We start from the raw sequence: 14,337 nt of genomic DNA on the forward strand, positions 1-14,337 counted from the left end.
AACGCTGATGGATAGTAATGAACAGGAAGTATTTCTGAAATTTTAATTGGTTGATAATAGGTTACTTCCTGGTTGGTTGGAAAGTACGTGTGAAATATGCCCTTTGCTCTTCAGGAGGCGTTCAGATAGAATTCAGAGGCATGCTTTTGAAGACTTGCTAGAATTTAAGCTGTCTTTTAAGTAACAGATTTCAGGACCGTTTAACAAATTTGTTGAACAAAAATACTGTTTGGGTTCAAGCAGTGTTATTAAATTGCTTAAATTATGTTTGGTATGAAGAGCGTAACAGTCAAATTGTGTAGAACACCACTGTTGGATGAGCACACAGTCTAGCTGTTATGACCTCCAGAGTTAATGAGATGCAGTCCGGTTAGTCCTGCATCACAGAGTTGGCCTAAAATGACATAGCTGGCTAGTAGCATAATTGACGACAACAGGCAAACAATATTCCTCTATCAAAAACTCAGGTGACTTGGAAGGAAAATTGGCTAAGCAGCCTGAGCTTTGACTTAGATACCTAGTTACCAGGTGGGGAGATTGGTCTTTGGAGCGGAATTACCGAGGAGGGCCCCTCCCAGGTCTGGGATGTAGTTTGTTGTACTTTGTTCTTTGCTACAGTTTCTGTCGAACCGGGGCCTCCTCAGGCCCCTAGACCAGTGCTTGGCATCTCAGCTAACTGGCACGGATACTCATTCAAGGCCAGATCTTCCAAATTTCAAATCTGGTAGAAGGAGCCCTCCGGTAGTAACACTCAAGGCCAGTTTTTAAGGGGTGGGCGCACTTTTCAGTTTTTATTCTTTAAGAGTTTGAGAGACCAGCGTTACATAAATTTATGGGAATTTTGCTGTTTGCAACTGAGAGTTGCTTTGTTTGGGGTTGGAGAATAGGCTCCGTGGCTCCTGGGAGGAGGACCTGGCAGTTGGGCCGAGGGAAGCCCAACGATCTGGAACAATCTGTAAGGGGTGAGGGAAGAGGAGCTTTCGCGAAAGTGTCAGAGAAAAGCTGAGGGGATTGGAGCTCATGACGGTCGCTGTCTAGGCCTTTCTCCATTCTTAGCAAGTCTTGGTTGGCAGGATGGAGGACACTGTTCTCTTGCCAGAAGGAAATGAGAAAGAGGCATGGGGGCAAATGGAGGGAAAGCCCTTTTAGGTTTTACTTTCTGAAGGAAGCGATACCCACCCAGGCTGCTGGTAGCAGTGCCACACAGCAGGCGCAGGCACATAGGCAGCCATGGTTTATGTCTCACAGTTCTGGAAGCCCAAGATGAAGAGACTGTCAGATTCTTGTCGGACGAAGACCAGCTCCTGGCTCATAGTGACGCCTTCTTGCCGTAGCCTCAGTGTGTCAGGGAGGAAGCAGCTCTGTGCGGCCTGTGATTTGTTGAGCTAGGCCTTGCCATGTGATAGCTCAGGTTGGCCTCTAATTCCCGGCAGTCTTCTGTCTCAGCCCAGATCTCTTCTCTGTGTGTTTTAAAAGCTCGCTAATTCCATCCATGAGTGCCCCACCCTCCTCGCCTCCTAAGATTATTTCTAAAGCTCTCGCCTCCCAGTCCTGACTAAGGAGTAGTAGTATTTCAGTAAATGAATTGGTGTAGGGTGGGTGGCAAAGTATTCAGTCTGTAGGGAAAATTCTCTTTGTGTCCCGTAATTTACTTTGGTTGAATCTAACAACAAAAAAATAAAGGTCTAAAGTCAGACAGTAACTTAAAAAAAAAAAAAACTATGGAAAAATGAATATGTAAAAGTAAATATTCACTTAGCAGTAATATTTACACTTAGGGGTTTTTTTGGTTTTTTTTTTTTGTTTGTTTGTTTTTTTAAGAGTCTTATATGTAGCCCAGGTTGGGATCTTAATCCTCCTGCCTCAGTTTTCTGACTGTTGTGATTACAGTCATGTGCCCTACTACATTGTGTTTCTATTATCAATGCTATTAATTATTTCCATGTGATAGCAACGTGATTATCTTGAATGATAGATTTTTTTTTAAGTTGCACATCTATGGAATCAACCAAGCAGTAGAAATAGTTGGAGAAAAAAATCTTGGCATTTGTACTGATCTGTACTGAACATGTCGGCATTCCCTGAACAGTGCAGAGGACTGTTTATATGCCGTGTGCATTGCACTGTGTTATAAGTCTGAAGGTATTTAAGGTATGTCAGGAGATGTGCAGAGAATACATGCAAATGCTAGGCCACATGGTTAGTAGACTTCAGCATCTACCAAGGGCAATCATAATTATAGGATGAGCAACTGATGTCCAGTCTCCAAGATAACTTTAGTAACACTCGCCTTTATTAACATTTTATTTTTCATTTAATGTACTAGTGCTTTGCTGCATATACATCTGGAGTCCAGATGAGGGCATCAGATCACCTTATAGATGGATGGTTGAGAGCCACCATGTGATTGCTGGGAATTGAACTCAGGACCTCTGGAAGAGCAGTCAGTGCTCTAAACTGCTGAGCCATCTCTCCAGCCCCCCTTTATTAACACTTTGAGCATGTTGAATAAAAGGAACTAACATCAGAATTAATTTAGCCAGAATTTTGTGTTTTCATGTTAAAACAAAGTTAATGATTCTTAAATGCCTCTACTCTTGAAGGCGGCCAGTGTTACTGTTTAGTCACTCCTAGTGCTCAGTCTGCACTGTACTTACAAAGACAGGAGGAGAGGAGCTTTGTGGTGGTCTGTGGTGGACCCCTCTTCTAGCCATGATGGAAAACTGAGAGGCTGGATTGTTTGGGGTCTTGTGTAAGCAGCCACAGCTTCAGCGAGTCTGTGAGTACAGTGCCCATGTCCGATCCAGATGGCCTTTGTGTACTGCACATCCTCCTGCTCTGGCTCTCACTAAAACCCCAGAACATACAATTAAGTTGGGAAATAACAGCAGATGTGGCTATCTACCAGGGAGGGCGGGAAGGAGGAAGGGTGGGTGTGTACTTTAAAAATAATTTCATGCAGTGAATTTTGATCATATCCATCCTCAGTTCTTAACCTTGACTTCTTCCAGATCCATTCTCACTTCCCTACCCACTTCTCACTTTTCATGTCCTTTTATTTGGGGTTAATTCAATAACCCTTTGACATTCTGGCTGTGGAGCCATCTGGATTGCAGTTGACCTGTGAAAAGATAGTCCCTTTAAGGAAACTGATTCTCCCTTCCCCAGAAGCTTTCAACTGTACATAGCTTCTCAAAGCTGCTATAAGCAGACTAATCTATAAGCAGATAAGTCATAGGGCAGTTTTATACCCTGCCCATATAGCAAAGTAATTATAGTAGGCTAACCCCCAGGGCCTGCGAGCTCTCCAGTCTTGGCCTCTTGGCTAGATTTATAGTTAACCAGGTATATATTGACTTCTTTGGAATGGACTTTCAATGTAATCAGAAAGCAGTTAGTCACTTCCCTAACATCTGTTGCATTCATAGGCATGTCTTGAAGTGTCAGTTGTTACTATAGTTCATAGGATTCACAGCAAGGTAAGACTGTTGATGGCTTTCCCCCTGGCAGTCTGCATAGGACCCTGTTACTGTGTTTGAGGAAGGATGCTTCCTGGTCAGTACCCACTTTGGTTACTCCATATCCTATAACCAGTATATGTGGTACCTTCAGCAATGGTCTTCAGCAGTGAGGCCTTACTGTGTAGTTTTGTTAGGCAACCGAGAGCAACAATAATAATAGTCTGTACTGTTTTGGGGATTTCCAGAAATCTCCAACCACAAGTTTGAGGGGAGGTGTCCCACACTTGAGCACTGGGCTTTTTGTTTGGCATCCTGTGTCTCTGAGGTAAACATGATCCCCATAGTAGAGTAGCTCTCATTAAAGTCATTGTTTTCATATGCTTTTGGAGACATCCTTTGGGTTAGACACCTCTCCTGCAAACCCCTCCCTCTGCTTTATCCTCCTATCCCAGTGTGCTTGCTGCCATGGCCATGTTTGAAGAATACTGGCCACTCACTGTGGAGAAGTTCCTTCCATTTGGTTTGTCTGATGTTTCCTCTTGTGATGTTGAGGTTTTGTGCTTTTGTAGACGTGTCACCCTAGGGACGTCATACCCTCACTGTATCACACTGGAGGCATGTGGTGTCACCCCTGATAAGGTTGAACTTGATACAAAGGTTGAGGCCAGCTTTTCTCTCTCTGTGTCTGTCTTGTCTGTCAGTTTTTCCTCCACTTTTTCAAATAAAAGAGCAAGTTCATGGAATAATCTTTGTTAGATTTTATTACCATCTTATTTCTAAGTAAAATTTAAAATGTTTTGGTTTTGGCTGTACTGTTTTTTTCATTTCAATTGATGGGTCTCTTTTTTGTTTGTTTGCTTTTGAGACAAGGTCTCAGTCTAGCCCTGGCCGGACTGGGACTCGCTATGATTCTCCTCAGCTTCTGGCAGTCCTCCTGCCTCAGTCTTCCAAGTACTGAGATGACCTCTGTGAGCCACCATACTAGCTTCTCAAGGTTTGAAAAATAATCTGTAGTCAAACTTACTGATGGAGTCCTAGTTCACCTGTCCCACCAGCAATGTCAGAGGACACGCCAGTAGGACATCCCCACAGCAGCGTCAGAGGACACGCCAGGTCCCCTCCAGGACCTGACACAGCTTATTCTTGTGTGTGATCTGAGGTACAGAGCTAAATATCTCTCTCTCTCCAAATGGCTCTCCAGTGTCTTTAACACCGTTTCTTAAAGTCAGTCTTTGTCCAGTGCTTTTCACATCTCCTTTAGTTTGCACAAGGCGGCATGTCTCCTTGAGCCCGCTCTTTACTTTGGTGTGTGGATTCCTTGGTCTGTCTGTCTGTCTGATCTGTCTGAATAGCACTCTCCATGATGTAGGCTTCATGTTAGAATAGATCACCTGGAAGAACCATCGTCCTCCCCTCTAAAACCTCAGAGTTTCCCTGGCTCTTCTGCTCATTTTTCAGTATGAAATTCCCTTATCTCATCCACTTAAAAACTGGGTATATCTGTGAAGCTTACATTGATTTTTTTTTTTTTAACTTACGGTGAACTGACATTTTAATGATGTTAGTTTGTTCTATATCAGAAAATATAAGGGATTTTATTTGGTTGAGTTTTCATTTGTGCCTCTTTTGGGATGTTTTAAAGTTTTCCTATGATGGGTTTTACACACTTCTTATTATGAAAATTGCATTTTTTCCACTTAATATTCCGTGGAGCAGGTCAGTACATGTTGACCTATTTTATTTTGTAAAATGGATCCAGAGTAGTCTGCCATGTCCTAATTTAATTTAACTTTGCCTCTGTTGATATATGCTTGTTACTTTTAATTTTTCCCTCGTCTAAGCAGCTAGAATTGGAATTGCTTATTCATAAACCATCTGGGTTTTGGAGGTAATAAATGCTGCCAAGTAATCTTCTCAAACCATTTGACAGAGTCATGCAAACTTTATTGCATATGTGCATTGTTACTAGATCTCCAAACTTCTTTAAAGGAAAAAAGCCATGAAAGACACTTCTGCTCTAAAAGCCGGGTGTGTGTTCATGAGCATGGGCAGAAGTGGCTGGGGCTGTAACTTAGTAACTCAGTGCTTGCCTGTTGTGACCCTGGGATCAGTACCGGAGTACTACAAATAAAAAAGTAGCAGAAGTCACAATGTTGGCCTTGAATAACTACAACACAGTCTTGGAAACGACATTTGCATACATTAGAAAGTATGTAAAGTTCCCATGAATGTAGACCTTGAATTGAGCCCCAAAGAGAGTCACTGGGTCTAGGGATACACACCTTCAATCCTAGCCCTCGGGGGACAGGAACAGGTGGACCTCAGTGAATTTGAAGTCAACTTGGTCAGAACAGCAAATTCTAGGTCAGCCAAGGGCTACATGGTGAGATCTTGTTTGTTTTGCTATCCTCCGCCTCCCAAAAGAAAGTGCTGGAAGTGGTTTGGTGTGCTAATGGCATAGGTTACATTGACCTTGCTTTGCCAGTGACAGTGATGGCCTAGACTAAAATGGTATCTGTATGCAAAACTAAGGAAAGGACAGCAGGTGATGGATGGCTTTGAGGAGAGTCCTGAAGAAACACTTGAGGTTTGATCTCCTGGCAAGGTAACAAATCACCCTCAAATCCACAGACTGGAGTCCACAGCAAAAGCTGGTTTTCTCGAATTGTGTACTGGGGTTGGGGTTCAGGATCAAGGTCTCTTCTTGTACTGAAGTTGAAATATTAGGTTCCAGTCCTCTTCTGTGGTGGTGCATTTCCTGGTGCTGGTGGCCCCTGGAGACCTCAGTTTTCCCTGTGAGTCTCTCCACAGAGTAGAGTGCCCATAAGCCCTGGCGGCTTCACCTCCAGATCAAGTGATCCAGGGGACCAAGGTGGTGCCTCAGTGCCTTTTGACTTTCCCTTTGGAAGCCGTTCACTGTCTCTCTGTCTCCACATTCTATTCTTTAGAAACAAGCTGTAAGGTCAGCCCACATTCAAGAGCAGGGGAACTAAGTTTCATGTGTTCAAGGGGAATGTCGAAGAATCTGGGAACAGATTGTGAAACCTACACACTGTCCTGTCTGTTCTGAAGAGGAGGGATGCTAACATTTTCAAAAGGGAAAAATGTGCTTCTCTCCCGCCCACCCCTCTGTGGTATCTACTGAAGATCAAGCCGGCTGTAGTGTTGAATATAGATTGAAGTGAGATCTACCCCATGCAGTCACTGAGCCATCTAGTGAGGACAGATTCAACCGAGGGCTCTGTGAGGGGGGAAGTAGAGCAGGTGGAAGGGCGGAGGCAGCAGAAGGTTGAGCAAACGATAAGGAAGAGAGACCAGGCTTGTCAGAACTAGGAAGAAAAGCAAGAAAAGCAAGCTCTGAGGGAAAGGAAGCTGGCTGGGTTCTAGGCACTCAGTGGGCAAGTCCTAAGGAGTCCCAGTTGAGACCTCTCACCAAAGAGGCCCAGCACTGATAGTTACACTGTCAAGGGCTGAAAACAGAGCCCGACAGGCCAGGGCCTGGGCCTGTGCTGTGATTTAGAGAGGTGAGCCAGGTCTGCAGCCTGCTGGCGAAGGGAGAACAAGCTATGTTCCTGGCAGGAAGAGAGAGAGACTCTGGAATGATCCAGAGTCCTCAGGTGTTAGGGTTCGAAATGAATGTGTTTGCCTGTAAGACTGCGAGGGAAACAGCAGTTTTTAAGTGGAATAAAACAGTTTTGGAAAATGGATTATAACATCTACATTGGTGGCTCTCTTGCTCACGATTGGGAGGAAGAGTGACTGGCATTCCAGAAATTCCTTTCTTTGGAGTTGACATACTATGTCTTCTTGATTCCTTTTAGAACCACCATTGCACCCCAGGGATGGTGCCCTCTACAGGAGGAGTTTTGCCTCACTTTGGGAATCTCTTAACTGTAAGTGAAATCTGTTTACCTTCTTACCTCTTTTCCCTTCTACATTCTGCTCTGGCTGTGCTTGAAATGTTTATTATGTGTGTCCGTGAACAACTAGGCACAGCACAGCACACACACGGGGTCAGGGCGACTGTGACAGTTGGTTCTCTCCTAAGTCAGTCAGATGTTTCCCAGGTTTTTTTTTTTTTTTGGTTCTTTTTTTTCGGAGCTGGGGACCGAACCCAGGGCCTTGCTTCCTAGGTAGCGCTCTACCACTGAGCTAAATCCCCAGCCCCGTTTCCCAGGTTTTGAGGCAGACACCTTCACCCCTTAGGCTTCTCACCAGCCCCTGCTCCTCTCACCCCTCCCTGATGGTCTTGCTTTTTAATGCCTGTATAAGAGATTGGGCCATTCTCATTTTTATCTCCTATATTAAGCCTGGTTCTCTTACTGCTCTTGCTAACTAAACTTGGAGTTTATCCATAACAAACACGATTAAAATGGTAATTGAGATCATACTTGATGATCTTCCAGGCCTGTATATCTATATGACACATATTCAGTTTTCACATTAGGAAAAGAGTTTGTAACTCTCCCAATGGAACATGGCATCTTCTAAGATTTCAATAGAGTTAAGGTTAAACGAAACAAGGAGCTTTTATAAACTTTGATAGGTGATGCATCCAGGTACTCTAAATTGTGTGTGTGTTTCCTTCACCATGTGATGCAGCAATTATTTTCCAGTTTTTCTTTAAAGAAAACTACTTAGGTCTACTAAATACTTACAGAAACTAAATCAAAGTGTCAACAATTACTTAGTACCAAATTAAAGATTTTATGTTGTTGCTGTTGCTTTGAGATAGGATATTACACAGCCCAAGCTGTCCTGAACTCACTGTGTAGCCGAGGCTAGCCTTGTTGAACTTCATCCTCCTGCATCCTCCTCTTTGATTTCCCCAGTACTAGCTTTACAGATGTACAGCATTGCTCCCACAGAGCAATCTTTATAGCTTACGCTTCGATAAAGGAACTATTGTTGATAAGTTCCTTTTAGTAAAAAAAAAAAGTTTGATTGTGGTCAGTATCAGCTTTAAGACACTGGCAGCCCCACACGAAATAGTCCAGTTCTGCAGAAGGTGTTGGGGGTGAGCACGGGAAGAGATCAAAAGGGCTGGGGTGTGAGAAGAGACAGCAGAGATCTCAGACGTACTGTTTGTAACCCAGATGGTACAGACAGAAGGTGTATGGAAAGGGTTGCAGGCTGCAAACCTGCAAGACTCCAAACTATGGTGGTTCCTAGTTTTCCTTACATAGAAAAGAAGGGGGTGAGAGTGTGTCTTACGGATCACTACATTCTCATTCTTGTGTTAAAGAGCTAGAGAGGTGCACAGATGTGACATCCTCTTTCACCATTGGCAGTCAACAGAACGTCTAGTTCCGGTGTTTGGTTCCCCTCCCTATTCCTGGTTCTTACTCATCCTGTTCTCTCTTTTTTTTTTTTTCTATACATTCTTTTGTGGACATGAACAGATCTAGAAACTTCTTAGGTCACTTACTCCATTCCCAGTTTCCCACACACTCAGGAAATAATGTCATCCTTCAAGCTCCTCTGATTCCAGAATGTTCTGCAAACTTCTCTATCCCTGGGCTTCTAGGACATAAGTTACTAACATTTCATTTGCAAGTTTGCTATCCAAACTGCTATCTTCCTTTGAAGAAAGGAGCAAGTCAGACTCACTTGAGCACTCCTCCATTTGTGTGTGTGTGTGTGTGTGTGTGTGTGTGTGTGTGTGTGTCCCAAGTGCGTGCATGCCCTTCCCTCCTACTTACATCAGAGCAGCAGTGACACCAAGGGCTGCTCATCTGTGGCCAGAGAGGTGGACTGTGCATGATGGGAGGTGTCTTTGGTCTGACAGAGCTGCTTCTGAAGTGTTGTGCTGTGGATGTGTCAGGGATGGGTTGGGAACCAGACACCAGAAGCAGTGTAGCGTAATGTGGTGAACACTGTATCTCGAGCCCAGGCTGGTCAGGGACACTGCAGCTCACTTGCCCGTGGTCTGGGTGGCCTGAGGACCGTCTGCAGTCCTTCAGCGAGGTCGCTGCTCCTCACCTTGGGGAGAACAGGGAAGTGTTCCCATGTGGCACACTGTAGGGGCGGAGACTTACAGAGCTTGAGACTGGTGGTGGTGCTGGGAAAGTGGTGGGAGATGGGGTTGAAGAGGGCCCTGCCTGGACTGCTGATGTCCTGTTGTCTGTGGAGAACTGTTGAAAGTTTTAAGGAATGGTATAGCTTGGCTTGAGGACTTGAAAAGATAGTGACTGCTTGGAACAGCCATGGCAGGAATTTAGAAGGAAGAAGGACAGGAGAGAGAATGGATTACTTTGCAGTGACCACAGCATGGCGTAGGTTGAAGGCAGGGCATTGAAGGGGCCCGAGTTAGGAGCCTCTTGCCTGGGAGCTGGAATGACATCACAATTGTTTTCTTAAATCATTGCTTTTCAAGACAATAGAAGATTCTTATAAACATCTGACTTTTTTATTCACCGGGCATTAAAATACAGTGTTTTCTATCTTTAAATGCACAGGTGGTCTCGGTTACATCACCTCATCCATCTCCTGTGGTGACACTGTGTGCAACTAAGCAGCTCCCCCTTAGGATCAGTCAGATAACGTCTGCCCTTTTGTGATAGGCTAATTTCACTTTACAGTAGGCCAAAACCGGACCCCCTGGATGGGCTTCAAGGTTCACCTGTGCTGTAGCAGGTGTCAGAAATCACCTTGGTGGGCTTTGGAACAGATAATTGTTACACTGCCTGCATTAGCCTAGAATTCACTGTCCTGCCTCCAGCCTGCAGTCTCACAGTCTTAAGTTTAAGGCTTTCCTGTTGTCCAACAAACGGATCTAGCTCCTCATGGCACTAAACAGTAGACATCACGCGCATGTGCTTACGTATGCACGCACACATGCACATACACATTTAAGGTTCTTTACTAACCAAATAGTATTCAAGTAATCTATGTTTCAAGCCAAAAGTATAATCTGAGAATTGCAGTGTTGGAAGGCTACTTTTTGGAAAGAAAGAAGAAAAAAAAAAAAAAACTCCCCTTTTTTCTAGATTCCTATATATTGTGTCAGTGAACATCGTTTCTCTTTGAAGATCTAAGAGAGATGACCATGGAAGTCAAGGCTGCTGTGTGGGTGAGCCTGTAGCGTACCCAGAACCATTCATGCTCCCCCACAGCCTCTGGGCGGAATCCGGGCCTTTGGTGTAGTTTGCAGCTGGCTTTGTGTGCTTGTCTCTGTTCAGTGTGTGGCTTTGGAACCTGCGAGAGGCCTGCTGGTGGAGTTTTATGGGCATCCCGTGACCAGTTTTCAGAGAAAGCCATGGTCTGAAGCTCATGCTGTTTTTAGAGTTGTTCTCATAAGCCCTGTTTGGAAGGAGATAAAAGGAGGGAGGCTTCCAGCAGCCAGGTTCAGTCTTGCCTCGGTTCTCTGGACCGTCCAGGGGATCCGGTGTTGGCCTGCTGTAAAGGTGAAGATGACTGGAAGACCACCCGAGGGAGGTCGAGTGTCCTCCGGTTCCCTCCAGGCAGTCATGGAGGACAGACGGGGTTTTCTCTCCACTGAAGGTGGAGACTGTGGAATTTCTTACCTGTCAGTGGACTGTGTATTTCCATTTCTAAAGTGACTAGCAGACACAGACCCTGATTTAAAGTAGGCTGTCTTGTGGAGACTGCATAGCATTTGAAAGAGCTAGTATAAAACAACTGTCTCTGCTGGTGGCTACAGCAGCAGCTGATTAAGCTCAAGTCTCTGAACATATCTCTCCTCTTCAAAGTCGTAGACAAAGAATGACGTTTGACTAAAGCCAAGCGGTGCAGAAGTGCTGCTGCTGTGTCCAAGTGTGAGGGAACGAAGGGCGCGCGTGCTACGGCAGAGGGTATTTTTATAGCGTGCAGCTTGTACGACTGTCTGAGTCAGGCGAGCGGGTGATTCTGGGCAGGAAAAACTGAGTTTTCAGCGAGTATCGACAGTCCATACTGAGGAGAAGAGGAGTGAGGACAGGAATACACTCTGGCAAGGGGAGGGTTGCAGGAGGAGGACACTGAGTGTTTCGGTGCTGGGCCAGCAGCTGTAGGGAGAAGGCTTTGAACCAGCAAGTTCTAGACAGGGGCCCGACAGGAAAAGGATTTTTTTCTACCCCAGACTTGAGAATCACTCAGCCTTGCTATAGTGGAGATGGACTTACTCCTGGGGATTGCCTGCCAGAGGAGCTCAGAAGAGCCCTTTATATATTAGGCCTGTCTTGATAATTGAATACTATGAGATTACTGTGCTTAAACACATCCAAATGGACAGGACTTGTATTCAGAGATGCATGGCAGTGAGTTTTTTGCTGTGTTCAAACAAATCCTCAGTCTGTTACTTACTGCACAGCACCGAGTAGGTATTTCTTAATAGCAGCCAAGAGAGCAGAAAATGTCTTCATAGCTTTGGTTTCCCGTGTATTTAATTAAGATAGGGTGACAGAACCCAAGCGTGAGGCGGTCCCTAGGCGGGCAGGACGGTGTTGTATTTTACACAGCCTTTGTGTGTAGATAAAGTTTTGAATCGGCATCTCTCACAGCGGGCTGGTTTGGTTCCCTTAACCACAGTGGGTCAGGAGGGCCAGAACTGAAGATGACACAGTCACTGTGGGTGGGAGGCCAGTGTGATAGGCAAAATGGAGTGTTTGCAGCTGTTGAGTTATTAGGTGTGTCTCATACAGGATAGCTGGGATCTTGCAGCCTACCACAGCTCTGTGGTCCATGGGTTTCAGGCACTCTATCCAGTTTTCTTCAGCACCGATTTTGGTCTTCATTGTCTGCATTCTCTTATGAAACCTAGACGGCTTTGTAGTTTCCATCGGAGAAGGCATAGTTCTGAGAGAAGGTCATATGTCGGCTAATGTTCAAATCAATGTATTTAGTCATGTGCTAAACACAGGCAGTCGATGCTTACATAAGGTTTTATTATATGCTTGGGGTGGGCAGTGCATATGCAGAAATCTGGATTGCTGTGCTCTGCAGATAAACTGGTAGAGACCTTGCTGAACAGACACAAGGATCTGAGTTGAATACCCAGCAGTCATGTAACCAATTGGATGTGGTAGCGGTGGTATTCCACTCTTAGAGTCCCGGCAGTAGAGGTGGAGACTAGTAGACCCATGAGCTTCACTGGCTAACCAGCCTACTTCCTTAGTAAGCTCCAGACCAATAAAAGACTTTATTTCAAAAAACAAGGTGGTTGGTGATCGAGGAAGGACATTTGAGGCTGACCTCTGGCTTTCGCAGACACACGCACCGTACCACTGAGAAAGAAGACACAGGCTTTCCTCTTACGCAGTCTGACTGAATGGGTCAGGTGGGAAAGCTCTGTCATGTGGTGTTTGAGAGCTCCCTCTGGGGCTGCAGTTTCAGATCCTGGTGCTGACACGTCCCATTGTTTAACTTTGAAAGAGGTTCTCTGCTGCCCTGGACCTTAAAAGGATCTCCATGTGCCAACAGGAAGCTGTACCTTGTCATAGGGTGCTAGAGGCCTAAAGCAAACAGTGGCTGTAAAGGGCTCAGAAACCCCAGTGCATACAAGTCCTTTGTTCAAACAAAACCAGTAGCACATCTGTGACCTCAGTGCTGTTCTAGGAGCCCAGGGAGAGTGAGTGACTTAGTTGGAAGCTCATTGTTAAGACATAAAAGTTGGATGGCACGGCCAGAGGCCACCCGGTAAAACAGAGGCAGAGCAAGAACCTGACCTTGTGTGTCCCAGAAACAGATAAGTAGTTATACTTTGCGTTTTATTTGAAGTTAGAGGGGCGGATTAGACCGATCCAGAAATGACAGTAACTCACCTCATCCAGTCTGGTGATGAACAGCTGCTGATCAGTTAGTTGAACCTCTCTAGGTCTGGTATGCCCTGGTCTACTTCAGGAGCCATGTTGATAGTTGACTGTCACCTTTGCCTGGCTTACAAAAATTTGAAAGTTTAAGTAAAAGTGAGTAAAACTACTAAATATAATTTGACAGGTTAGAAAGAAGTAGTAGAAATCAACTTGCTAAGCATACTTAACTGACCTTGGCCTAGAGTCATATATGGAAGGGGATTCTGGGAAATGTAGTTCCCTTTAACCAAGCTGATAGATTGCAGCACAACTCCCTCCCCCGCTTTGTCCCCCATTTGTGCAGTGAAATACATTTCTGTACTTCATTGCTGTTTTGAGAAGTGGGAAAGAGAGGTAGAATTATTTCTGTTTAAAAAATCAGAAAAGTTGTTGGTATATCAAATTAGTTATCAAATATTTAACTTGATTATATTATTGTTTTCTCTCAGTATCCCTGTTTTCTTTTGAAATGGCGAAATAGCTTAAATGGCACACACAAAAAAAAAAACAGGACTGATTTGATCATATCCTGCCTCCTGAAAAATGTTCTTGTAATTTGACAGTTTGAATTTCATAATGCAATATTTTCTAAAATTGCCCAGTATAGTGCCATCTAGTGGTAGATAACTTGTTTCTGACAGTACACATTTTCCTTATCCTCCCCTCATCTGTTCTTTTAGTTTTTGAAGACAGCCCTGGCTGTCCTGGAACTCAAACATTCTCCTGCCACTGTCTGGCTATCACATTTTACTTTCTGGTAAATCAGTAAGTTCCCTTCTACTCATGCTTCATTTCCTAAATATATTTAAAGGGACTACGCTCAAAACAAAGCAAATATTAACAAGTGGAAAAAGAACAAGGGAAGAGAAAATAATTGGAATAGATTTTTCCTCTCCAGTTTTTTTGGTACATTTAAACACACACGGAGTTGGTTTTTGTCTGTTTACGTGACGATTTGAACATACACATAAAATCATTTTTGTTTGTTTATGAAAGTCACATGATTGTTTCACAAGTGTGATGTAAGGGCTTTGCCTCAGCTTTGACATCAGGCATTGACAGGCAGTGTGTTCTGTAAGGTGATA

The 14,337-nt window shown here is 44.4% G+C and overlaps 1 protein-coding gene across 1 annotated transcript in view; it reads left to right on the forward strand.

The window, feature by feature from the left end:
- LOC116904421 (protein SOGA3-like) overlaps nucleotides 1-14,337 on the forward strand; it is a 35,543-nt gene that overhangs the window by 12,132 nt on the left and 9,074 nt on the right. Inside the window, exon 3 of the mRNA XM_032907261.1 lies at nucleotides 7,283-7,354. Within this exon, the coding sequence (XP_032763152.1) occupies nucleotides 7,283-7,352 (70 nt within the window). The 3' untranslated portion in view covers nucleotides 7,353-7,354. The remainder of the gene's footprint in view (nucleotides 1-7,282; nucleotides 7,355-14,337) is intronic.

Source organism: Rattus rattus, chromosome 6, assembly GCF_011064425.1.
Source record: "Rattus rattus isolate New Zealand chromosome 6, Rrattus_CSIRO_v1, whole genome shotgun sequence".
Classification (NCBI taxonomy): Eukaryota; Metazoa; Chordata; class Mammalia; order Rodentia; family Muridae; genus Rattus; species Rattus rattus.